Consider the following 27359-nt stretch of genomic DNA (forward strand, 5'->3'; position numbering starts at 1 on the left):
GTTTGTGGGCTTCAATAGAACACCACTTTCATCTTTCCTTTGAGAATGCTAACATTTTACAACCCCAAGGGCAAAGAACACATACCAATGTATATGTTTGTTGCTGGGAAGAAAGACGTTGGTTCAAAAAACTGGGGAAAAGAGAATGTTTATATTTGTGCAGTTTGTGTCATCAAAATAGTAAAATTAGTCCGTTAAAACAGTTAATGTCAAAGTGTTACTGTTTGGGAGGGTGTACGTAGTGGTGAAATTTTTCATAAACCACATACATATGAAGAGTTAATTTGCAAAAACAGATAACAGATAGTAATGTTTTTGTTGTGTTTTATTGTGTAAGTTGTATTTTTAAAATTATTATTGCTTAATCAATACAATCCAACTGCAGTTTGATTTTACTTAATAAAGTATTATTGCATAATAAAAAAATGATTTCCGAAAATGTTTTAGGAAATAAATTCTTCATAAATTCATGCACAAACTATTCTTTGCTTTCATCTGTTTAGCTTTTTTTCTGCAGTAAATGGACTATTTTTGTGAATTTAACTTGGTATATACTGTGTTGCGTATGGTTGTCTATGTTATCAACAAATGGCCTAACAAGCCATTGTACGCCAAACAAGCCGTAAAAAATTATTCAAAAATGTGTAATTCAAAAAGGTTTGTATATCAAACAAGCTGTAAAAAGGCAAGCATGATGCTATAAGTGGATGTGACTTTCCACTCAACCAATAACCTGCTTTTAACAAGTTATAACAAGACAAGAAGGCCGTTTGTGCTTGCAACGTATGACAGAGCTGTAAAGTATGTAAGTTGCAAGTTTTTGACTCCCCTAAATATTTTTACCTGAATAATAGAACAGAAATATAATTACAAATTGTTAATAGTCTCTTCATAAGAACAAAAAAACAGACTTCATTTTTCTAATGACACACCTTGTGTGTACAGGCAGAGATACTCTGTAATTGACCACTTAAGGTTTAAGTAACCAACCCAGATACAATTCACCCTGTTCTCACCACAACCGATACTTCACAGGCATGATACTCATCCGGTATTTCTTTCTACTCTTTAATGACATACATTTTTCTAATGTTGTATTGAATTGAATTGAATGAATCTAGTTTTAGTGTTTAATCCCTGTGATTTGTGTAGGATTTACCCTTTTTTTTACGTTATTACACAGATGAAAACAAGGTAATGATCTTATACATCTACAGTACACAAATTAAAGGCATAGTTCAGCCAAAAATGAAAATTCTTGAATCATTTATTCCATTACAAACCTGTATGACTTTCTTTTACAGAACACAAACGATATTTTAAAGAACGTTGGCGACCAAACAACAGTCCTCGCATTGACTTCCATTGAACGGATACAAAACCACTAAGACATTTCTCAAAATATCTATCTCAGTAATTGTTTTACGTTGTACCGCATTTGGATGTATGAATTTGACAGGTGTTCTTTTTTCATGGACAAACCCATGGCATTGCTAGTTTTCCAGGTCTACAAAATACATACCACCAGGTACATATTGCAAAATGATCACAACAACAGTAACGTTAACAACAACATTTGATATTATATTGGGGTGTATTAAATTGAATTTTAACCAGACATCGTATTTTGTGTACGTTTCACGAGTTCCGAACCCAGAGCGCACAAAACGATATCGGCCGGCTTTGTAAGAATCGAAACACAACGCGACCCGGTTGTGATGCTTTTATACTGTTTTTCGTCATTGTTTGCAATAAATACTTATATTTCCGTGTTGCGCGTTTATGTGGCTGGGAAGTGGGTAGTTTTAGGTTTAGGGTAGAAGTGGGGTTAGGTGCTCTAAAATATATATTTTAAGCACAAATAATAAGTATTTATAAAATCAGAGGAAAATCTTGATACCAACCAATACAGTGCTTCTCTTTAGCTCACCCTGTTGTCTTTTGTGTCTCAAAACTGTAGCAATATGTACCTGATGGTACGTATTTTGTGGTGCTGCAAAAAGTGTTCAGAGTTACGTATTCCCTGTGAGACCAGGTGGCAAATATGTGTGCATTGAATATGATTACGTTACGTCGTCACGACAAATATGCGAATCACAAAGTTACGTCGCTAGAACGTTATTATGGTACGTCGTGGCGATATGGTCCCGTCGCTACGTCGTCACAACGTAACTGTGTTAGCTGGGGTTACATACCCATTAAACTGTAAGTCTCCGAAGGAAACCCTTCTCTAATCATTTTAGTTTGAAAGACTGAACTATTAAAGGTTCATTTTGTACATGTAATGGTTCTAGCATGGAGATAGATTAAGCCCCCTATATCTTATGATGATAGATGATTCACCCGCTTATGTTCGCTTTCATATCCAAGCAAATCATTTCAAACGTTAAAAAGGCAGCAGGCTGCTAGTGTTATTTTTACCCAGCTATTTTGGGTTTTGGGTGAGTTCGTTTTAATTTCAGCGGTCAATGAAGTCACTGAACAATTCTGTCATGACTGCTGTTCCCCGAATGCTCTGCTCTAAACACTGATGTAATGGATCCAACATTCATATGATCTCCCACTAGAGAGAGACATTTTGCACAACTGATGTTGCTCTTTTAGTTTGTATGACACTGAAATGGTCCTGTGATTATTGTGCAAAATCATTCAATAAAAAGATTGACAGTTATAATATTCTTTTAACTTGTAACTGTAATAACTTTATACGTAGTGTCCCAATGTTGGCAATCTATAAAACGATCTAAAGTAATGATTCCATTATTCACCCAATTTCTTAGTATATATATCTGTCTGTCACTTATCTAACCATAGAAATACCAGCGAGTTTGTAAGTTTTCTAACACACAGATATTATAATTCCGACGAGCCTCCAGCGCGCAACAGGTAGACTCTACACCCCATGCACGGGGCAGGTTGAATCTATTGCCTCGATTTCCTGTCACATGATTTGAAATAGGATCCCTACTTTTTTTCTGCTATCTTCTGTGTGTCTGGGGGCAGCACTGATCTGCCTATAGAACTTCAGACGCTCTTAACGCAGCGCTCGCCAAGATCTCATTACATTCAACTGCTCCAGCTCGACCCGACTGCACTGAAAACAGTTCACCTGCGAGGACAGACGAGAAGAGTAGAGCTTTCTTAAAAACTACAGAAGAGGGAGAGATGGATCCTTGGAGAATCGCTGCTTTGCTCCTCGCCGCCTGCTTCACCGCGTCAGCTTCTCACCAGTTGGAGACGGGTTAGTCTCAAACTTTTGATGTGTTAAAATATGATGGTCGTAGAGCGTTTATGATCTGACTGTTACACTGTTGCATTGCACTGTCTCGCAGTGTTACATTGCAGCGCATTGCGATCCCCGCGCAACACTCGAGTCTCGAGATGAGCATCGGCTTGCAGCGGTTTCTGTCACTTTTCTTGTACAGTCTTGCCTCGTGGTTAAATACAGGAACCCCGCAATCAGTTTTACTCTAAGTAACTGGCGTTATGTTTATTCCCAGCGCGCGGACAGGTATTGATGCCTCAATAAAAAACAAAATATGTTTTCACCAAAACACAATATTGCAACAAACGACGCTTTTGGCTAATAACAAGTTATCACCCTGTTTAATAACATCAACCGCCTATATTTTGGTATACATAGTGCAGTTACGTAATGAATATGAAGTTATTACATATTTTCTTGAACTTTGCGTTGACTAAGTTCGTCTCTCACTGACAGATTTACGTCTATGATCTCGTTATAGTGATGCGCAATATTGTGCGTCTTTCAGTTCAAGCAGCATAAACCTCTTGTTCTTTATCGTCAACTTAGTCTGATACGGACTGCAGGATTTGAAATGCAAACAATAGATAATATTAGTGCAGAAACTTCAAATCGAGTAACATTTTAAATGCCGCGTTTCCAGTATCTCTGTCCACGCGGTGAACTTGAAATCCTCTAATGCAGATATCCTTCTTCATGACTCCTACAAAACCTCAAGTAACTGTTACATTATCAGTAACTAACAGTAGCCCAAGTATGAGTAAATACAATTCATACATCCGATCACCACTCCATAGAGCGCACTAAAACGCTTCGTATCTGATCAAAACACCGTGTATACCCTGCAGGAGAACGCGACTCTGACGTGTGCGTCCAGTCAACCAATTAAGAGTCTTTGTTTCGAGCGGCTGACGCGACGCTGCTCAACTAGAACGCATTATATCAAAGAAGCTGCCTGAGAAATGCCCGCGTAGCGAGTGTTTGTCGCCTCGAGACGCTAGTGTATGGTGTCGTTTGTGTTTTATTTCAAGATGCTCTCTTTGTCAGAATCTCTTTTTCTGTTTATCGTGTCGTAATAATAGCTTTTGATTTAAATGAGGGGTTTGGATATCTGTGTGATGCGTAAGCGCTGCCATCTGTACCTTGTTTCTGCTTAAATGAACAAAAGACATAAGGTCTATATTCTAATGTTTCCTAGCACTTAACTAATACAAAACTTCTATGAAGTAGTTTGTGTTGAGTTTTATTCCGTGTTATTATGTTGTTCTACTGGTTTCCATCTCATTACCAGTAAAGACCCCACATAGAACATTATAGTTTCTATTAAAACAATACAATAATCATTATGAATTCATAAGAATTTCTTTGATGTTTTATGTTTTTGTCCGTCTGGAATATGCATTCACACTAGCTTTCCAGAGAAAATTGCATTTCCAAGAGTTTGACATACTGTAATAGTGAGTAATTTCAGCAGGTGTAATGCTTCTAAAAATCAAGTGAGGGTGGAATATATGAATAGGTCACAGAGGTAAATCTCATTTAGGGAAAGGACTAAAGTAGATGGCTCATTGAAGTTCCCTGTGCGCAGGCAAGGTAAATCTATATCGAGTCCCAAACAGGCCATCTGTCAAAACTTTGAAAACACTTGCCTGAATTTTCTCACCAGTTTCTTGGCATCCTAAAAACTGTTTGATCTAAAGGCATGTGCATAATGCTTGAAGTTTGTTTTCCAGACCCTTGTATTTCTTCACCGAAGCACAATTTTTATATATGTTTTTATGGATAAGTTGGACCAGGTAGTGAAGGAAAGCCGTCATCAAGTGGCCAGCACACAACATATGGGAACTCCTACAATAGTTTTAAAAAGAATTACAGATGGGACCTCATGAAATTGGTTGAGGGAATGGGGGAGACTGCAGAGCTGTAATCTGGGCAAAGGGCGGCTGCTTTGAAGAACCTAAAATATAAGCTTTGATTTGTTTCAATTTTGTGGTCACTACATACTTCCCATAGTTCCAGTTGTGCTTATTTGTTATTTGATGACTTTACTGTAACATACAGTACATTCTGGATAATAATAAGAGAAATAGTTGTGACTAAATATATATCATAACAGCTTTTTTTATTTTTCAGACTCTCTGCATCTTTGTATTCGATTTCTGCAAATTGGTTATTGATGTTTGATGAGTGAAAGACACCTGTTGCTATTGTCTTTGTGATGAGATCTGGGAATTGAAATGTGTGAATGATGAAACATGCAGGATGATTGAGAGAAAAATGAGAGAGAGCGCGCGTGTCTGGCATCTTTGATTTTTCATTATCTAAGATAAATGCACAGTTGCTGTCCCTAAAACCTACCTATAAATAAGATTTACCAGCACCATGATCAGGCCAGAGGTCAGATCACATCACTCTTTTCCTAGCCAAAATAGAAAATATAGCTCATACAGGAGCTCATATACTTTGCAAGTGGTTGGCAGATGGTTGGAAGGCCGCATTAGGTCCTGATTATGATGTCATTTTTTGGTGTTGTTATTTTCCCCCATGTTTTTGCATTTAGGGTGCACTTGATGACACTTGTTTTTCTGTTCTTCTCTGTAAAAACTGAGTGTGCAGCTTGCGAAAATGACTGGAATGATTTTGGCTAAAGGGCAAACAAAAGACTTCAAAGCGTCGTTTTCCTCAACTTATTAAATCTGTGTCATGCCTTTTCTATGGTAGAAGTTCTCTGAAATGAGATCAGCACCAAATGTTTAAAGTTATTTTTGTTCAGGACTGTGAGTAATAGCTTACGTCAGCGTTTAATCTGCCGACACTCCAATGAGTTCTTTTTGTGTTTGTTAAATAATTATATTTTGCGAACTTGGCTGGGTATAACAAAGCGTAATATATTTCAGATATTTCCTAATTTCGTCGATTTGGCTGCTTCTGGATTGTAACTGCGAATGCTGTTAAAGGGATAGTTCACCCAAAAATAAAAATTCTTTCAATTAGGTCTGCTCATCCTCTTGTCATTTCAAACCTTTATGATTTTTTCTTCCGCAGAACACAACAGAAGATATTTCTATAACACTTTATATGCGAATTCAGGAAATCACAGGGAATTACATCATTGCCAGTCAGCTAATGGATAAATGGGTTGTAGAACCACACAGCAGCATGTGTCTCTCACCACAACATGTATTAAAAGATTTTGGGGGTGTTTATCTGGTGCCTGAAGGTTTGTTGCCAGATCTTCTGTTTGACAGATCCTTCATCAGCTCCCACCCCATGCCATTGCTAAATGCTCCTCTCTTCCATCTCCATTCTTCCGCTACATTGTCTTTTTTCATCCTTGTCTTTTTCTGGCCAGTGCTTTTTGGAAAGCAGCGCCTGCGCTGTGTCAAGTGTCTTCCCTCACAGCAGTTTTGACAGTGAAGCATGGGTTGGGAGGGAAATAGTAGCCAGGTGGTCGGAAACGTGGGCAAGAAAAGCACCTTTGTAATTTTCTTTGTCCCCTCCACCACTTCCTCTTTTTTCTCATTCTCTTTATGTATACTTGTTGACAAAGTGCCGCGTTTAATTCTTTCAGAGTTCAGCGACTATTATTACCACCGGATTATGTTTTTTACAGTTTTGTTTTGCTTTTGTTTGCCTTTGTTCGTCTACATAAATGGTGTTGAGAGCGTTTTGAGACATCAACTTGTTTTTCTTGCGAAACTTGCTTGTCTTGGCATGTTTATGTATGATGTGCAAGAAAGACTACATTTAAAATGTATGTACTGTCCTCACAAAGTTCAATAGTTTATAAATATCCCTAGGAAAACGTCAGTCAGCCTCATTTGTTTTGCCTAAATCAACAAAAAGACATAGTCAGTTTTTCCTATAGGATATGCCACAGTATAAGTTAGAGAAAGGTTTCTATCAATATTTTGAGTGTAGAAAATAGGATGTTTGGAAAATATGAGCTAATTTTGAGACTTTGTTGAGATCTCTTCTGAAACTGCAGGAGAAACAATCTGAAAAGCAGCAGGTGAAATAAAATACGCAGAAGTCCCTATATCGGTCTAGGAGAAGCAACTGAGACTCAAGGTTTTTCTTTTGTGGGATGTTTTAAGAGTTTAAAACATTTCAAATTTGCTTTTTCTCTGTATTTTCATCAACACATGATGTGTAGTTGACTTAATATCCTATTAAATCTTCCTCTAGAGATTGACAGGGCCAACCACAGACAGTCTTTCCACACAGAGAGAATCAGTCGGTCAGTATTCCGGTATTCTGTGTCACCCTTGGTTACAGAGGCATCTTTGTGTTCCATGTTTCTTGGTGGTTGGTTCTGGATCGGATCAGCTGGGTGGTTAATTACAGCCTGTTGTGTGTAAATGTGAGGATATGCTGGCAGGAAATGGGTGGAAGGATTTCTGGGAAATGTAGGGACCAAAGGAATGCCTTTGCCCTCTGAAACGACACGCTCTGATGTGGGTATTTTTGTCGCTAAATTAGAAGAAGAACTCTGGGCTAACCACCTCTTCGCCGCAAACCAGATAGGGATTTATAAGCTGTTTTTCTTAATTTGTGTTTCGTTCAAATTTAGCTAAACTTAAGAGTTTGAAGATGTAGTCATCAAATGTAGTCATGACTTCATGTTTTATGCTAAATCTGATAATGGCAGTAGGTGATGCTGGGTAAAGTAAATACAATTATTGGTTGAAATGGTTACAAACAGATACATTGTGTCACAAGTAGACGTTTATAAATTTTGTAATGCATACGATTTCAGACGGAATGTGGGTGTACACCAGCGATTTATGGCATCATCTGTGCTCCTCATTTTGAATCCTTTGATGCTACGCCCTAGGTCAAAGGTCAAGGATAGTTAGGTGCTCGTGTTCTGTACCTGCTGCCTTCTCAGACCGGTTCAAACAAGTTTACCTCCCGGCTAACTACAAACCTTTCCCCTTTACTGCGCAAAACTATATTTGATCTTTAATTATTGGTGCTTGGAAAGACTGCATCTGTATTACTATTTCTCATACTTGTGGTTATGGCGATTTGAACGGTTTAAAAAGCTTAGATTACAATTATAATGTTGTGCTTACTGCCACATATTTTGCTACTTTAAAAGATCAGGGCACCCAGATCATGTTTTACATTCAAAGTAAATTGCAAGTAGGACAAACGGCAAAACTGGTCTCGGATCAGCTTTTTCACCCGTTTCTCATTGCACACTGCACAGCAGTTCTTGTGTTTAGTTAAAGCTACATCCGACACTGTTATTTTCTCAGAAGTATGCAAAGGTCAGTGAGAGGGGAGAGAGAATGAGATTCTGCCTCTTAACCACCATCACAGCATCCGATGTGCTATGTCAGATCTCCGGTTTTGAAAAATATACATATTTATAAATGTTTGGAATGTTCTTTTAGAACGTTGGAGAGAGATAGATACCTCAATCTCCTCCCTTGCTGTGGGTTTCTAGCAGTGGCAGTTTCTTCTGGCTCAGTATGTATCAGCCGAAATGCCATCCTCTCCTCAACTTCCTGTTGACCTCTGATTGGTGTCCTGTGGAGTCTGTACAGGTCAAAGGGTCGCTTGCCTGCAACCTCCTGTCTGGCAGGGGAGGTCGGGATGGTCGACCAGCTGTCAAACAACTGACTAGTCTATTGCTGATTTATTTATATTTTTTAGTTTTTTTTTTCAGGATGAATTAAAATAAGCAACTTAAAGGCAAGGTCACATCATGTTTTGCTTTAGTGGGCTAACTGAACGAGTAACTGTTTGATAGTCAGTATGCTAAAACCCTTTCTGATACATTTAATTTTCTATATTTATTTCTTATGCCAAACAAAAATATGTGTTTTTCTGTATGAAGAATAGATAGTATTCAACTATTAAACCTTAAACTATGAAAGGTTATTATATGTATAATCCATATGATAAAAGTGGCATATATTTAAAGTTACTGCAATAAATTATGATTTTTTTAATTATAAAAACGAAATAGTCAAATTTTAGTATATAGTAAAAAATATAGGACGCATGCGCCTGGCCTGAAGTTAAATCCTCTTCTGTGTTTGTTGATCGTTCTGGCTAGTAGCTAATGATATTATAATTTATATTTTAATTTAATTGATTATTAATTTATATTAATATTGTATTGTCTGTTAATTTTATTAAATAAACAATTTGTTGAGTGGCTCGTGTAACTTTGTGGCATTTAAGTTTAACAATTAGTGGTTATTCTACTGGTAACCCAAAATAATACTGGCTAGACATACTTTTAACTTGCCAGCTAATGTAATTTACTTGTTATTTGTTTTGCTTGTTATCAGAAATAATGTACATGGATTCTTTATGGGTGTGTACCGGAAGTTACATTTGTTCATGTTGTTGCTTTAAAACATCTGTAGTTCCAAAAATATTGTCACACACGGTTTCGTTTACTGCTCCGATTGTTTTTCTTTGTTAAGTGTCATGTTCCTTGGAGAATTTGAACGGCATACAGTTGTTTAATCAATAGCATCACTCGTCACCTTTCTGGGTTCCAGCTGTCAGGGATTTGCAAAGCACGCGAATGAGAAATAGAGAGATTGATCAAGGCCTCACAACTCTTGAGATTGACATATCAGCCCAGTCTGATTCAAAGGGGCAAAGGAAGATGTCGGAGCAGTCTTTGCTGTGTCATTATTTACTTACCCTCTTGTCATTTCAAACCTTTATGACTTTCTTCCTTCAACCGAACACAAAAGATGTTTTGAAGTATGTTGGAAACCGAACCATTCACTTCTATTGTAAAGACACAAAACCCATGCAAGTCGATGGGTACCGCCGTGGTTCGGTTACCAACGTTCTTCAAAATACCTTCTTATGTGTTTCTGCATAAGAAAAAATGTTATAGAGTAACAAATGTTATATATTGGTAGTAACAAGAGGGTGAGTTAACAATGAAATCATTTTTGGGCTAACTTTCCATATACAGTAACGGTTTACATGAACAATCACATGAACTGTTACCGTTTTTTTTCCGGTAAAACCACCATTGCAAAAACATTGCTTGCAGTTCAGTAAGTTGATGAAGGTTCTACTAAGGTTTCACACATATTCACTAAAAGTGGGACGAAGCTGATCTCTAAACAACATGGAAGCTTTAACCGCCGCTAATGGAAAATGGAACTAAACATAGATTGGGATCTTTAAAAGTCTTTATGGCATAAATGCAGTGAACTTTAAAAGATCTGCTTCAGGACCATTTCCCTTCATTATTTCCCATCACGGTATCCCGCCAGTCCCTCTCGTTCATTTCTCTTCCATCCTGTTCTACATATGACACCCTCAATGGATGCTGCTGTTTTCATCTGCATACAGTTACGCCCTCGGCAATATTTACAAACCTATTTTGCTTCCTTCTGAGAGCGTATCAATTGGATTTTTTACATATTTTTTTGGTCTTCTTTTGTTAACTTAACTAACTGCATAAAAGTCTTGCATGCAGACAGCAGCGGATTCTTATGGGGTTGCAAACAATTGGTTTAGAATGGAAATTGTAGCCGGGTACACATTTGCATGGAGAACGCCAGACAAGCCCTCTAGGAAAAATGCAAAGCAGCACACAAAACCTGTAGGAGATAATGACTGTTTTCTAAACAAATATGGATTTGTTTAGGCTAAATTAAAATCCATATCTCGTATTGCCGCAGTGCTTAAAAATAAGAGGCTGTTCAGGTAAGAATACATTAAACTGCCAACAGCATGCAAACATCTGTCTGTATGCTGAAGGCTGTGAGTGTAGTCATATACACTACTGTTTCAAACAAATGCTCTTTTATAAGCAACAGCGCTTTGTAATGGCTTATTCCAGTGCAATTCAGGGACAGAATAAGATTAAAGAATTGTAGACGATTCTTTGAAAGTCTTCAAGGGGCTTTCTTATTCTTTGTCTGGACACGTAATGGAATCGAGTATGGTGCTGCAGCATAGTTAGTTCATAGCTCATAGGTCTGCTTGGACTCAGTGTGGAGAATCACTCATTAATTCATGTTATTGCTCAGAGGTTGCTCTTTTATAGCTCAAGAGATTTTTCGGTTGTGTTTCAGTTGCCTTGAACAGAAAAGCAAAATCAAGTGAGACAATGCATACATAAAGAATATGATACTGTAAAATCAATTATCTGGATGATAATAAATGTGATGAGAAATGTCTGAGTTCATAATAAGATCTTCAATCATATTGGTTTTTGATTGCAGACTTTAAAAATCTAAACTCAGTTTGTGACATTGTGGTGATCTCTTCTGAAGCTATGGAGAAATTGGAGAGAATTCTTTTTCTCAGGAGAAACATCTTAGATACAGGAAACAAGCAAAAATGTCAGTTTGTTCTTTATTTATTAACATTGATGTATAGGATAGATATTTATATATTAAAATAAATAGATTATTCTTTCTTATGGGAATCACTAGCTTTTTGGTGATATTTAACAAATGCAGGTTTTCAGTGACAGGCTATAGAAAGAATGATATTAAATATTAGGTTCAACAGTTAAACAGTAAATTATATTTTGTAGAAACAGCTAAATTGCCTATGTTTGTATTTTATTCAAACATTTGAAAACATGAAAATGTAATGAATTTCAAGCTCCAATTCCTGTAACTTTTGCCTCTCTATCGCCATCTCTGTTTGAAACATAAAATTGTAGGTTGCAGTTAAAGTTATTTTCTTTATGTTGGTTGAAGTCAAACATTCATGGCATTACACAACAAATCTATCCCGATTGCTTAAATTACACATCAGTATTATAGGCAGTTTTTATAAAGCAGTTCCCTGCACTTTCATTTTAAATAAGTTCATTAGATATATGGGTTGCCACTTTAAATGTAATACACAATACATTTTTGAGTGATAATGACAGTGGCTTAATGTATCGCCGGTAAATTTATTAGGAACGTATGAGAAATATATGTTTATTGTATAAATTGAGAGGGACCAGCTGAGGTGGCTCGGGCATCTTTTGCGGATGCCCCCTGGACGCCTTCCCGGGAAGGTGTTCCGGGCATGTCCCACCGGGAGGAGACCCCGGGGAAGACCTAGGACACGCTGGAGGGACTATGTCTCTCAGCTGGCCTGGGAACGCCTCGGTGTCCCCCGGAAGAGCTGGAGGAAGTGTCTAGGGAGAGGGAAGTCTGGGCATCCCTGCTTAGACTGCTGCCCCCGCGACCCTGTCCCGGATAAGCGGTAGAAAATGGATGGATGGATGTATAAATTGAGCAGTTGGTGTGGTGTTCCTGTAAAGCCCTTGGTCTGTAGGAAGTCTTCTAACATTCCTACATCTCTGAAGACCAAATCTAAATCTCTTCAAAAAAAGCAAACTTGCACTTATGTGGTGTTTTGTACAGCTATGATTTTAGGAGCCATAACCAATAACATCATAGTAGGATATTGAATTACCACAGAGAGGTATTTGACCTGTCCTGTGAACTTCCTCGCTTTTAAGCAAACGTTGTCTTTGGTTCTCACAGCTGACCAGTTTGTTCTAAAGGAAGAACAGGATAGGAAGAAAAGGCAAAAAATAAAATGTTTGGGTTTTCCCCGAATCCACTCACTCGAGTGCCCAGAAAGACTTCTGCGGCCGAGGAGCAAATTGTCACCTTCTCTTTTCTTTCAGGGGGAAAGTGTGACATGGAACAACAGGAAGATCAATGTTTGAGGGTCAGATGCTTGTGGCTCGGGTGAAATAACTTTGTGTTTTGTAGTTGGAGCTAACTCACAATTAAATGAGATTGACACGGTTTTATTTGACTCGGACACTTTCAACAGTGTTTCATTTTGTAAGCTTCATTTAACTTAAAAGGAAGCCGGGAGTCTTTCGTTTTAAATTCCGTTTCAATATGACCATTTCTTATTTGAGTATTTCTTTTCTGTATTACTTAAATTGTTCCAACTGCGTTTTCAAAAGGACGTCCGAGCAGCTCTTTTTCATTTTACATTAATGCATTTGGCAGACGCTTTTATCCAAAGGGACTAACATTGCATTATCCTTTACAATCCACTGGATGCTCTTACCACTGAGCAACAGGAAAGCACTGTGGTACGCCGGCAACTTTTATTTAAAGATTTGTATTATAAATCAGAGCAAGGAAAAAGCTGACATCTCCTTTTACGGTTCTCACAAGAAAAAAAACATGCAAATGATCCCAAAATGTAAATTTTGGGGTGAACTCACCAAGGCAATCCTTAGGGTTTCAGTTATTGTTTGCTAGGGAATATTGAAATGAGTGAGGTTCAATGGCTGGTTATCTTATCTGGAGTGCTGCCGTAGTCTTTTTCTCTATGTATTAGGGATGAATGAGGTCTATTCAACAGAGCACCCATAAGAAGCCTTTCTCAGGTCCAATTCAAGCAGGTCACTCATAGTGCCATGTAACTAGATCTCCAACTTCTCAATAGATTCCTGAAACCGATCCCGTTCTCATGGAGGACACAAGGATGCCCTGGACTTTCTTTCTCACGCCTTCTCTCTCCATCTTTCAATCACTCTCATTCTGTCTTTCCATCTGTTTCTCCGCTCTTTTATACTTCCCAGTGTCTGAAGCGGAGCAGGTTTTACTGCGGACAGAGGGAGAAAGGAAGTAGATGCTGGTGATTTGGTGTCTTGTGTGGAGGCTTTTGTTTGTTTCAGATTGTTGGCTTCTCTTTACGGAAGGCCGATACACGTTTCGTATGGTGCTGTGGGCTGCTGTAAGTGGACCTGTTCGCGGGTAATAGAGAATAAAAGCAATATCAGGAGTTCATCTGTCCAAGTGGTGAAATGAAAAACAACAATAGCAAAGAACAATATTGTTTTTTCCGCAGGAGATTAGAAAGTACAATTAGATAAGTTGAGCAAAGAATGACACAAAGATGTTCGAAACAGTCCTTTAATGCACTTTATGTAAAAATATTTTTATTTTATAGGAAAATTCATAGAGAAAATAAGCTTTCTGTTTTTTCTGAAAAAAAATCGAATTCCCGCTTACCTTTATGTAGTTGTCTGTTAGCTTCAGTAGTTTATTTCTATTGTTTAGGTTGCAGTGTAGCATTAAGCAACCACTTAGCATCCATAGCAACCAAGTCCAACAATCTTGCAACACCCTAAAACCGTGACTAGTTATGGGCACACTCAACACGTTTTTTTACAGAAAGTGTAAAAAATCTAGTTTAATTTATTTATTGTTCCATCCTAAACTTTCGCAATAAACATCTGCTAAATAAGGAGCCGCATCCGATGAAGCTCGTATCTGTTCTCAGAGCGGCACTTAAAGACAGCCTCGTGTTTTACAGCCTGAGTGAGACATTGGACACAGATGGTGCAGATGCTAGATGTTTGTGTAACACGCATGCATGCACTGAATCCCTCCTGAGGCCAAAGGCGTAAGATTATTGACTTTTTTTCTGGTAATGTCTGTACGAATGGGTCCCATACAACATCTAGTTTTAATGAAAACACATTGCTCGCAGCGACATTCAGACATGTTGGAAAATTAAAACAGAATGAAAATAAGTAGTTCTCCCAAACCTGAAGCTTGACTAAGTTAAACGCTCCAGAGATTTGACGTTTGTTTAGGTTCATTGCTTCCAGTTTTGAGGAAAAAGTTATTTCACACATATTCGATCACTTTCATTCTGTTTAATTCTGTTAAAAAACAATCATGGTCTCCTTTTGTGTTCTCATATTGTGAAAACATGTTAGGAAATGCATAGAACATGTGCAGGACCCAAAAACATAATTTGGCTTTATCCTGTCAGTCAGTGGTTCTAAACTGTCACAAACTGTCACTGAGTCACAATCAAAAAATGTGTTTCAGGTCTTTTTAAAAGGGTCACAGACCGGAGGGGAAACTTAAAAAAATAGTTCAGTCAAGAATGAAAATTCTTTCATAATTTACATACTCTCTTGTCATTTCAACACTGTATGACTTTCTTTCTTCTGAAAAATGCAAAAGAAGATATTTTGAATTTGAAGAATGTTGGCAATCGAACGACAGGGGTATCCATTTACACAAAACCAATGGAAGTCAATGGGTACTGCTGCTGTTTGTTTACCAGCATTCTTCAAAATATCTTCCTTCTTGTTCTACAGATGAGAGAAAGTCATACAGATTTGAAATGACAAGAGGGTGACTAAATGATAGCAGAATTTTCTTTTTGGTTGAACTATCACTTTAAGAAGATATTAAAAGATCACTAAATGATCATGACTAGAAAAGGAAAAGAAATAGGTCCATCATCTTCCTTTATCTATTGACATTTATATGTATGAGTTATCATTTTAATTCTGTTGGTTGCAGTGACATCTCATTTATATGTTTCATCTTTAAAAAAAATATTGATTTTCAGGAAAACCATGGACTGATCAAATGCGCTGGAAGTCGCCTTGAATAAAAGTGTCTGCCAAGTGCATTAATGCAAATGAAGCAATGCTAGCAATGTATCTATTTTATATTAGCATGTCTCAGAAACTTAACCCCAGACAAAGCTTTATATTTAAAAAGTTATTTCTTTTAGACATGTACTATGGTATATAAATGTACTTTGAATTAGCATTTATAGAAAATACCATGATATATGAATACGGCATTAAACCGCGGTATTTACCAATACCACCCCTGTTGAAAAAAATCAGTATATGCTGGTTTGGAACAGAATGTTTTGACGCTGGTCGTGTGCTGGTTAGAGCTGGTCGTTAGCTGGTTTAAGCTGGTCAAACCATCATCAAAACATAGCCAACCTAGCATACACTGTTTTTTTCAACAGGGGTTTATTATATTTTATGAGGATATGGAAAGCTAAAGTTTTTAAGTAAACGGGACTCATCTGAAGCTCATCTCAAAGGTATCCTTGTGAATCTAACTGCCAGGTTTAAGGATATGAAATGAAATATCCCTCTGCTTACATTCCCTTAATTGATTTAACCATTGATCATACGCATATGTTCTTACCAAAGGAAAGAAATCCATTGAAGACGGTTGCTAGACGAGAAACTGTTTAAAAGATTGCTTCCTTAAGTTGCAGCATATCACTATTGTGAATTAGACAGTTGTTTGCTATAAGGTAACGTGAGTCAGAAACGGTGCTGTTTTGTGGTCTGTAATCACTGTTACTCAGTATCAGAAAGGCTAACGTTGCACACACATGCCCTTCAATGCACCCGCCACATGTCTGCTTGCCTTAAAGAACGTATAATTAACATTCTTACCATACCAATAAACCTGAGCAGAAACAGGGCGATCCAAAACAGGTGTGAGTTAGTGTGTGCACGTGTGATGATACACAGCGTACCCTAGGAGGTGTTTCGGGCGAGCGAGTCCAACCTTTGATCTAGCTTTGCTCAGTTCTGCTCAAGGCGGAGCTTGTGTGTCTATAAGGTCAGGTTTTTTGGATCCTGTTAGATAAAAGATATCGATGTCAACGATTTCTGAAAAACTTTCGTTTTCTATCGAACATCGGCTGAACAGCAGTACAGAAGGGCAGACAAGCATAACGCGAAGGGGTCATGTCATCACAAATCAAATTTTGTCTTAATCTGTCGCAATAAAATATATCAATGTACAACAAACCTATCGTGACTTTCAGAACTCTCGCCCGGCCCAAAAAGCCCATTCATTTGAACAAAAATGGCCTGTTTAGAATTCCTTTAATTTCAAATGTCAGAAACCCGAAATTATTATCTGCACATAGCGGTCGGTCAGCCAGCTTTAAGAAATAGAAGCTAAAGTTTCAGTCTGATTTGAAAAGAGGCTTTTATCCAAGGACAGCAGTGCGATTGGATCTGAAGAGCGTGTTTACGTAGAAGTCTTTGAGGCACATTTGCAACAACCCATTTAATTCTAAGGGTCAGAGGGAGAGTATGAAATGGTTATGAAAACTAAATTATGACAGTGTTTGGTTTAAGAAACCTTGGATAACATTGTGGACCTAAAAATGTATAATGTGACCTCTTCGGGAAACTCGTCCAGAATCACTGGACCGGAAAGTTAAAAGAGTAGTTTCTAAAAATCCCAGACACGCTAAGGGGTTTTCTGGGTAGGGCTTAAAATAATCAGGGATCTGTGGGCGGATATCCGCCGAGAGGTCTTGATGTAAGGGAGAGGGTGCAAATGACACTAACATGATGAGGTCCTGTGGGAACAATGAGCTCCAGTGTCCTGACAAATCCTACGACGTGACGGCGGTCTACAGCTTAAAACCGCTCCCTGTATTCCGCTCCTGTAAATGAATGGGAACGAAGACGATGCTGAAAAGAGAGGAATGCTGTGGGAAGAAGCTAATTCATGAACGGTTGCCGCATTGTTTGTATCTGTGTGCCGTAGGAGTTGTTTTACGAAAACATGCGTTTATACAATAAGAATACACCCACGTGCGCCACTCGCTTCGCCAGTAGGGGAGCAAGCCGTTGGGTTTATCATCATGTCCATGTTGATGTATGCAGATACTGACCTACTATGCGAGGGAACTCGAAACCGGGGGCCGCCAAACCGGTGTCAGATCAGAACGTTGGGGCCGCAACCTACCGTATCTACACCCTTTGATGATGCTGACAAGTCAGATTGCATATTTCAGCTCTCCGGTGTACATTAGTACAATGTACACACACACGCATGCTACACATGTCTTAGATTCCCATGTGTTTATATGCTGGCTCATTTGGCCGTTCCGCTTGCACTTCAAAGGGTGACTCAAGCAGTTTGGGAAAGGGAACATGACCCTAATGTGCGTGTTATCTCTTTGTTTCTCTGTTAATTTTACAAGTGTTGGCTTTGTGACCCCCTCCAGAACAAAAGGACATGTAAATTAAACCGGCTGTTACCTCACAGGCGTAATTCAGTTTGGAAGGAATATTAGGGCACTTGAAGAGAAAAGCACATTGCTTTTTTCTTTCCCTATCTGTTCTTTCTAGTGCATTTGTTTGTTTAGTTTCTCTTTTCTTGGTCTATCGTGTGAGTTGTTGTTAGGTTCATAATTTCTGCCGTATCTCAACCAAAGACTGTGTTTCTGTGGTTTTTGTATTAAGTTCTGACTAAGCTATTCTTCCCTTGTCACATCATTTATAAAAGTACTGCAGTAAAACCATGTTTCTACAGTACAGTACAGTATCGTTTTTTCATGTTTATTAAAATACACGTGGCAGGCCTTTTCTTCCTACAGTATAAACCTTACCCAGTGATGAAATACTTTAAATGTGTAAAGCACTTTTTATCTTGTTTGGTGAAATTATCTTTTTCAAGTGGTCGCTAAAACATGAAAACGTGACGTAAAATGAATGACAAGTTCAAACCAAATAACTCAAAATGGAGCATCTGTTACATTCTGTGTTAGTGTTTTGTTGCCTGGCAGTAGTTAATAACGTTGTAATAAGGTTCAATAAAAGGAAGTAAAGAGACGGGAAATGGCAAACATTTAAACATTTAATAAAATAACAACAAAGTAAAAAGACAGCCGACAGCCCCTCAACGAAGACTGCCGGCGGATAACACAGTACATAAACAGCCGGCAGCCCCTCACGGACGACTGCCGGCGAACAAAACAAACCACAACATCAACCCAGTCCTGGTCCTCTCTCATCGACGGTTCGGTCGCTCGTCCTCTTATGCTCCCGATCTCCTCTGTGATACGAGACCGGTGCGCGTACAGCTGACGCTCATTATCACTCACTCACCGGCTTGACTCACAGTCTCGTCCCGCCTACTTCACTACAAGCGTAAACAAACGTCTCATCGTGAACAGCAAACAAGATTTTAAAACAGTTTTATCTATGTTTAACTGTCACATCTGTATTTGTGCATTACAGTCTACTGTCCACCGAAATTCTCATGGCTGTACCGTGGTATAAACAGTAGGGCTGAATCTAACATCATTCATTTTTATGTTATATACAATGGCTCTGAGTAGCTGACAAAAGTCTAAATGTGATTGATGTATGTATTACATATGAAATTTAAACGACCACAGTGGTCATTTATCAAACTATAGACATGTTTAATATTTGATATATAAAATGTGTCCGAGTCCTTTTATACTCGTTCGAACAGTTTATCTAGTGTTATTTAACCTTTTGTTTGTATACTGTTTATCTGAGTTTTTGCAGTTTGCTAGATAGATCTGCCAAAACATTAAAAACAATTATATCAGGGCTCCAGACTGCCACCAAATCGCATTTTGCGACCAGTTTTCAAGACAGCGTACTTTTCAACAAGTATTCGCGCATGTGCGACCTGCACATTTTGATTTTCTTCAAGTTGTTTTTTCTTGAGCCCACCAGTGTAGGATGTGTGTGTGTGTGATTAGTTAACTGTGCGGGCCACGCGTCACTGATATTTCCCGCTGCCATAGCGGACACGCACAGTTCAGTTCGTCATTACTACGATTGACTGTTTGCTTTCACTTTCTTCGTCTGTCCAGCCTAACATCGTGATGGCTGTAAGCCATCAGCGATGGACAATGTCATCATCTATCGGCCCAACCCTAGTTGAACTCAAAAGAAGATATTTTGAAGAATGTAGGAAAGCTAACAGTTCTGGGGCACTTTTGACTATCATTGTAAATTTTCCCACCATGGTATATAGACAATGGTGGCCAAGAACATTTTGTTTACAAGCATTCTTCCAAATATCTTTCTCTCCATTAGTCAGAACAAAGACATTTAGACAGATTTGGAACAACGAGTAAATGGTGACAGAATTGAAATTTTTGGGTGGACAGTCCCTTTAAGTGTTCAAATGCATTTGGGGCCACTGCATAAAGAAAACACATCGTCTGATTTATTGACTGTACCATGGTACTACCACAGTACTTTTGTATGTAAGGCACTTTGGCACTCCTGTCTGCGTTATTCCCCCTGATGGTTAGTTTCCTGTCAGGATCGGTTTGGGGTGTTGTTAGTGGCATGTGCTAAGTTAGTCCGCTGTTCCCAGCCTATTTATTTAACCTCTTGTGGTTGACTTTCACATTGCAGCCAGTGAAGCTTTTGTTCCTGTGTGGAATGCGAAGATGAAAGATGGTAGCAAATCCTTGTGGATTCTGTGACAGTTTTCTTTAAAGAAAACTGGCCCCTTGCTTGCTCAGATGTAGCTTTAGAGGTTCCCTACATAAAAAAACAGGGATGCCTATGCATGAAATAACAATTTCACAGTGTCAGGCACTTGTGTTTGTTGGCCAGCACACCAGCTAAACCTATGTGACCGCTCATTCAAGACCTTGATATTTCATCGCCCTGAGCCCACTCATATAAATCCATTCAGCAGTGTCTTTGTATGGTTGTGGTTGACGAACACCAAAATACTCTTCCCACTTCTAATAAAGATATTTTACATTAATTGTTACCTACAAGGAACGTTGCAACAAGTTAAACTGCCTGTTGGCTTCCTAAGCCATCTTCTATATTTACTCCTTAGTGCTTGGCCAAACACACGACTCTGTTTTCATAAGAGGAAACAGAATTAAATAATTCATGGTGTATTAGGGAACCATGAAGAGGTTAGAGAAGGTTCAATTAGGTTGAACCCATGAAGTTCTGTAATTGTATAGTGTCTCCTGACATAATGGGAGTAAGAGCGACTCAAGCTCTCTGTCAGATTTGGTTATCTGTGATGCTGTTCTTTAAGTGATAGTTCACTTAAAAATAAAAATTCTGTCATCATTTACTCAAACCTGTATGACTTTCTTTCTTCTGCAGAACACAAAAGAAGATATTTAAAGAATGTTGGTAACTAAACCATGGCGGTACCCATTTACTTGCATTGGTTTTGTGTCCATACAATGGAAGTGAAGGGGTACTGTTGTTGTTTGCTTACCAACAGTTTAAAAAATATCTTATTTTGTGTTCTGCTCTGCACAAGAAAGCCATACAGGTTTGAAATGATAATATTTTTTGGTGAACTATCCCTTTAAACTAAGTTTAGGTGGTGTTGTCTCCAGTTAAAAGAAATGGCTCAACAAAACATCAACACACGTTGTTCTTAAAGTCAAACGTCATTATTATTATTATTGCAGTGAATCGAATAGGCATAACACAATGCAGAATTATTGGAATGACAGGCTCAATAGGAAAATTTATGATTGAAGTCTCTTTTGGTGATTTATGCTCCAGTAATTCACCGCCTCAAACTTTTTGTGGTCGGTACATTCAGTTCATCCTTGCTGCAAGTAAACCTGTCTTTAATTTAGATTTTTTTACTTGTGTCATTCAAGGATGAGGAAATGTCACGCAACCTGTCTGTATTGGTATCTGTCTAATATGTCTGGCTTCTACAATATGAAAGACAGAATTCTGGCATCATTTATTCACACTCATGTCATTCAAATCCTGTACATGACTATTTCTTCAGTGGAACACGAAAGAAGACATTTTGAGAAATGTCTCAGTGGTTTTGTGTTCATACAGTGGAAGTCAATGGAGATCAAGGTTGTTAAGTTATCAAAATTCCTCGAAACATCTTCTTTTGTGTTCTATAGATAAAAGAAAGTCGTGCTGGTTTGAAATGACATAAAGGTGTTTAAATGAGGAAAAAACATTTTTGGGTGAACTATCCCTTTAAGTCTTTTTACTGGGAACTGGCATCTGATAATAGTTCCCAATATAAATCTACGAGGCTTCTGTTTACAGACATTAAGTGGTTATTTGTCCTTGAAGTTTTTCCAGCAGTTTTCCAGTTGGTTTTGTACCACCTAAGGCAGACAGACAGGCTGTTTCATATGATGCGCTGGATGAGCAGATGGTTTTCCGCTGTCACTTTTATATATAATCATTTTCGCTTCTTGTCCCGTAGCCCCGTCAAGTTTCTCAGCTATGCCCAGGGCTCAACAAACTAGTTGGACTGGAATATTGTTTTAGTCTCTGCCATTGTCTTCTCAGTCCATTTAACGTGACACAGAATGACACCCAAAGGAAGCTCGGGCCCCTTTTGCATTTTTTACACCTTTCCTAGTGCCCAAGTCATCACAAACCCTTCATCAAAAAACTGAATTCGTTTCTACCCTTCGTTTGTTTTGATTTGTGCTGGTCACGACTACAAAGTCTGTCCTTTATAAAGATCCGCAAACTAAATCTGGAAGCAATTAGGAGCGAATCCTTACGTATATAATAACAGGGCTTGTAGTTCTTTTGCAAATAATCAACTTCTGTCCGTTTTTAAGACCCTCTTGTTTCTGACCCGATGTGGGCGGTTCCTTTTTCCTCCCGATCCGTGTTTCTTTTTCTGTCAGTGTGCTTTGCGTTTAATAGTTTTTTTTCCGCTCGCCCTTTCATGCGGCCGAGACTCTGTTTCTCATCAAGGCCTGTGATCTGACCACAACAAAGGCATTGCATGGCGATACCGGGGAAACTTAGCGGCACAGCGAGGAATAGTCAGAGTTTCTGTTGTTACAGGGAAAGCTCATCTTCACGAACCTACGAGCGCAAAACGTCACGCTTCTTCCAAATTTGGTGTTACTTTGAATGCCGGCTCAGCAAGCCACACTGGGTTTTGACTACCCATTCATCTCCATGATGGGCCTTCTTATCTGGTTCTTCCTCATCTATTCGCTGTTTTCCTACACCGCCGCAATGTAATCATGCCTCCCGACCACATCAAGTTAAGTTGCTGCTAATTACAACCCTTCCCGGGCCCTTTCTTATTTCGGCCGCCCCGTCTGGAAACCTTTTTTGCCGAGGTTAGCCACAGCAGCAAGATGTCTACCAGCCTGGGGTGGAAAAGTTGCTCCTGAAGTGACTTTTGTCTCTATGCTATTTTGCGCCGGTGTGCATTAAGAAACATAAAAGTGGAGTAATGAGTCCGGTGCTGTGAGGATAGTGGGAATGAAGGGCATCTGTACCATTAGTAATGCATGGTTTGGCTGGCATTAACTTGGCTCAAAATTACAAAGGAGAAATCATGATTGCTTTGGGAGATGTGTGACTCGCCAATGTACCGTGAAGTCCCCGGGCTCAGCACAGCGACAGACGCTATCGACCGACCCCTAACGGATAACAGCATCATCCAGTCACGCATTACTTATTGGCATTCTTTATGAAAGTCAATCCACAATCTAAATGTGTCACTGTAAGTGGATTTTTCAGGATGAACCTTTAGTGCTGTTTTGAAATGATGAAGTATTAAGGTAATGGTTTATCATTTTTTCATCCTCATGTTTCGCCAAAACCGATGTGGCTGTCTCTCCTTTCCATTAAACAACATTTAGATTTTTTGGGGGGGATAAACTTGCTATTCAGTTATATATAATTAAATAAAAAGGTTTTGGGCAAACTCCAAATTTGAAAATATATATATATATATATATATATATGTTAAATATTGTATATGCTTTTACGATTAGAGTATTTAAATTTATCCTTATAAATGTTGTCTTCGACAGCAATTACATATTATTGACTGTATAGGATGGTCTAAAACAGAAATTTCATATAGAATAATACAGAATTTTTTTAATTCACCTTTTGTGCTTTACTGAGGAGAGAAATACATACAGACATACAGTGACAAGTTCATGACAGAATGTTTATTTTTGGGTGAATTCCTTTTTAATCACACAGACTATGACGTACATGAAACAAGACGTAACCCTAATTAATTTTAATAATATTATTTTTAGTTGTATTTTTATAATATTATTAATATTTATAATATAATTCATATACTATATTATAAATAATCTTATTTACATATATTAATACTTATTGTTAAAAATAATGTTATTTTTAATAATACTTTTTTTTAATATTAATAATTGTATTAACATTAATAATTGATATTCAGACATAAAAAACATGGTCTCCATAATTCCACAAACCCAGCAGAGTTCATGTGACAGCAGGGGCCGGTTTTGAATCCTGCCACCTGCGTGAGTCTAATTAAAACCTACATGACACCAAAAGAAAAGCCTGTGATTTTTACGAGTTTATAAGGCCTGGTTTACTTTCTTTCTTGGTTCTAGCAAGCAGGACTTCCACGGTTTTGTCTGGACACTTTCCTAGTATTCTGTGTTTTTTTAGGCTCAGTATTCTGATCGGAGACAACTGTTTTGGTTGTGTGAGCAAAGTGCAAATGTCCTGTTGCCCGCTTTTTAGATGTGTCTTTTTCAGAGCCATCCATGCATTTGCTCTTTATGTGGACAAAATCTTCACATAAATCAAAAAGACTATCAGTGAGGATTTATTTGAAGGACTGTTCATTGCATTTGATAATTGCAGCAAATTAGTTTAGGAACATGGTGTCTTTTTTTTTTTACTTGCTTTGTGATACTCTGTTCATTCCCTGAAGAAAGGGCTTGATGCACATTGGGGTAATTTTAACTTGGAAATAATCATCACAGAATCTGCCAAAGTGTTGAAAGGCCTTTTTTTTTAAAGTTTAGAGGCACTTGATTAATTTTTCCACATTTCAAAATAGCAAAGTCGTCAAACTTTGGGAATTATATTGTGAATATAATACATCAAAATCTGTTATTAACTCTTCCAATCTGAGCTGCATTATCGGCCTCTTTTTCTTTATGTTATCAGTCATCCATTTAAAAATATTCAATAAAATTGTATTTTCGTAGTGAAAGAAACCAATATGTTTGCTCTTATGGTTTTGTCTGGAAAACTGGAACAGTTAAGTATCCACTTTCAGATCAAGAGAAAATTTTCATTCAAGGGACTTTACATCAGAGATTGCATAGAAGTAAGGACGATCATATCTAGAATACAATCGAGAGACTTAGATCAATATGCAGATGGTATCAGAGGCCACTGGCAGGTTTTGAGAGACCCCACATATGTAAACCTGTGTCTAAATCCCTCCTCTCACAATGCACCAGATTCCTCATTCAAACCAGAAGTCCGTCCAAATGAAACGCTTTGAAGTCTGCCATAGAAATACCAACAGATACTCTTTGATGCAATAGTTATCCTTTTATTTATTTTGATTGTGCATATGTTCTATGTTTACTGTTTCTTTTTTTTGGTCAAGTAAAGTTCTTTTATCTCCTCGATGGTTACTCTCTTTGAAAAGAGGGTTTATATTTCAATAGGGGTTTAGAGTAAGTTCTCATTTCGTTTGACTTTTTCAGTTATGGAATTAAGCTATGAGGCTTGCAGATGCTTGCAGATCCTTCATAATTCTGAAAAGTCACGCCTAAACCATTGTGGATATTTCAATCGGCCTGCATATTGCCCGTCAGTGGTGAAGAGTTTGATTCTAAGAATATTCTCTCTTGTGTCTTTCAGAGTGTTATACAGCAAATGGAGAGGACTACAGAGGTCAACAGAACCAGACCAGTCTGCAAGGAGGGAGACCTTGTCTCTTCTGGAACGAGACTTACCAGCATCCCTACAACACCAACAAATATCCCAATGGAGAAGGAGGTCTTGGGCCACACAACTTCTGCAGGTAAGGAAATCATAGTTCTGTTCTATAGAATCCCCAGTAGTTTTTCATTGTTTGTTTAAAAAAAATCTTATACATAGTCTTATTTTAAAACCTTAAAAAGTTTGTGCATTCTGTCTCATTTTTTAAACAGTTGGGACACGATCCTCCCTCCTGTAGTGGTCTTGCTTTACATTTCTATGGCTAAATCTAAAAAATTAAGAATAAATAATATGAAGTGAAGGTGGGCACGGTGGCTTAGTGGTTAGCACGTTCGCCTCACACCTCCAGGGTTGGGGGTTCGATTCCCGCTTCCGACTTGTGTGTGTGGAGTTTGCATGTTCTCCCCGTGCCTCGGGGGTTTCCTCCGGGTACTCCGGTTTCCTCCCCTGGTCCAAAGACATGCATGGTAGGTTGATTGGCATCTCTGGAAAAATTGTCCGTAGGGGTGTGAATGAGTGAGTGTGTGTGTGCCCTGCGATGGGTTGGCACTCCATCCAGGGTGTATCCTGCCTTGATGCCCGATGACTCCTGAGATAGGCGCAGGCTCCCACGTGACCCGAGGTAGTTCGGATAAGCGGTAGAAAATGGAATGGAATGGAATATGAAGTGAACAATTATTATTTTCATTATATGGTTAACACAGCTGAATTTTGGTACCATGAAAAAAATGGTAACACTGTTTTGTGCTTTTTGAGGATATTAAAGGGGCAGCCAAAAATTCAATCATCATTTACACACTTTTCTATGTTCTTTGGAAGAATGTTTGTAAGCAACAGTTCTGGGGCACTGTTTACCTTAGTAGGGAAGAAAACTACTTTGGTAGTCAATGGTGCCTCAGAACGGTTTAATTACCTACAATCTTCAAAAAAAATCTTCTTTAGTGGTAAACAGAAAAAAGAAATCTGTAAAGGATTTTTTCCTACTATGGTAGTCCATGGTGGCCAAGAACTGCTTGGTTACAAGCATTCTTCCAAATATCTTTCACCGTGTTCATCAGAACAAAGACATGTATACAGATTTGGAGCAATTTGAGAGGGAGTAAATGAAGACCGGATATTCATTTTTGGCTGAACTGTCCCTTTAAGATTGTTTGAACCAAAACGATTAAGGGTGTGCCGCCCCTTTAAATGTCCCGAAAGAAAAGGCCCATAAAGGGGTGTCTTAAAGCACAGTGTTTTCAGTAATGTATGAATTTTAATGACACATTTATAACTTTAAGGGTGTTGTCTCTACGCCATAAATCATTTTAACATTACACATGTGTCATTGCTTCTCTCACTATTTGATTATATCACCAAGTTTTACATCTGAATTCATTTTTAAAGCACGTTGTAAGAGAGATGCATTTGCGCTCAAAACATTTCTCATAAAGTAGCACTCCAGTTTATTTTTTCTTTCCCTCTATTATGTAGACTTGAAAAGTTTACTTTTGCGAATCCCTCGGTACCAAAATACATAGTAGAGCGACAGTGTGGATGACCGACAGTCTCCTATTCCATTCAGCAAGAGAGACAGATACTTCAAAAGTGAGTTTGCTATATACAATCCATAGCCCTAATGGATTTCAAGATGATTCAATGGCTATGAATCATGTAGAACCAAACAAAACGGTAGGGTCACAGGCCTGTTTTAGTAATAAACAAGTTGGTCATCTAACCGATGTTTAATCACAGTTAGATTACAATATGCAGAAGGGTTTGGTTCATTCACATATGTATAGTAACATCCCACCATCTCAATGT

At 38.3% G+C, this 27359-nt stretch overlaps 1 protein-coding gene across 1 annotated transcript in view; it reads left to right on the forward strand.

Annotated features, from left to right (window-relative positions):
- The first annotated feature begins 3006 nt into the window (after positions 1-3006).
- Positions 3007-27359, forward strand: part of kremen1 (kringle containing transmembrane protein 1) — a 51375-nt gene continuing 27022 nt past the window's right edge. The window contains 2 exon segments of the mRNA XM_056746176.1: positions 3007-3241; positions 25476-25638. Coding sequence (XP_056602154.1) covers positions 3166-3241; positions 25476-25638 — 239 coding nt within the window. The 5' untranslated portion in view covers positions 3007-3165.

This window comes from Triplophysa dalaica, chromosome 4, assembly GCF_015846415.1.
Source record: "Triplophysa dalaica isolate WHDGS20190420 chromosome 4, ASM1584641v1, whole genome shotgun sequence".
Taxonomy (NCBI): domain Eukaryota; kingdom Metazoa; phylum Chordata; class Actinopteri; order Cypriniformes; family Nemacheilidae; genus Triplophysa; species Triplophysa dalaica.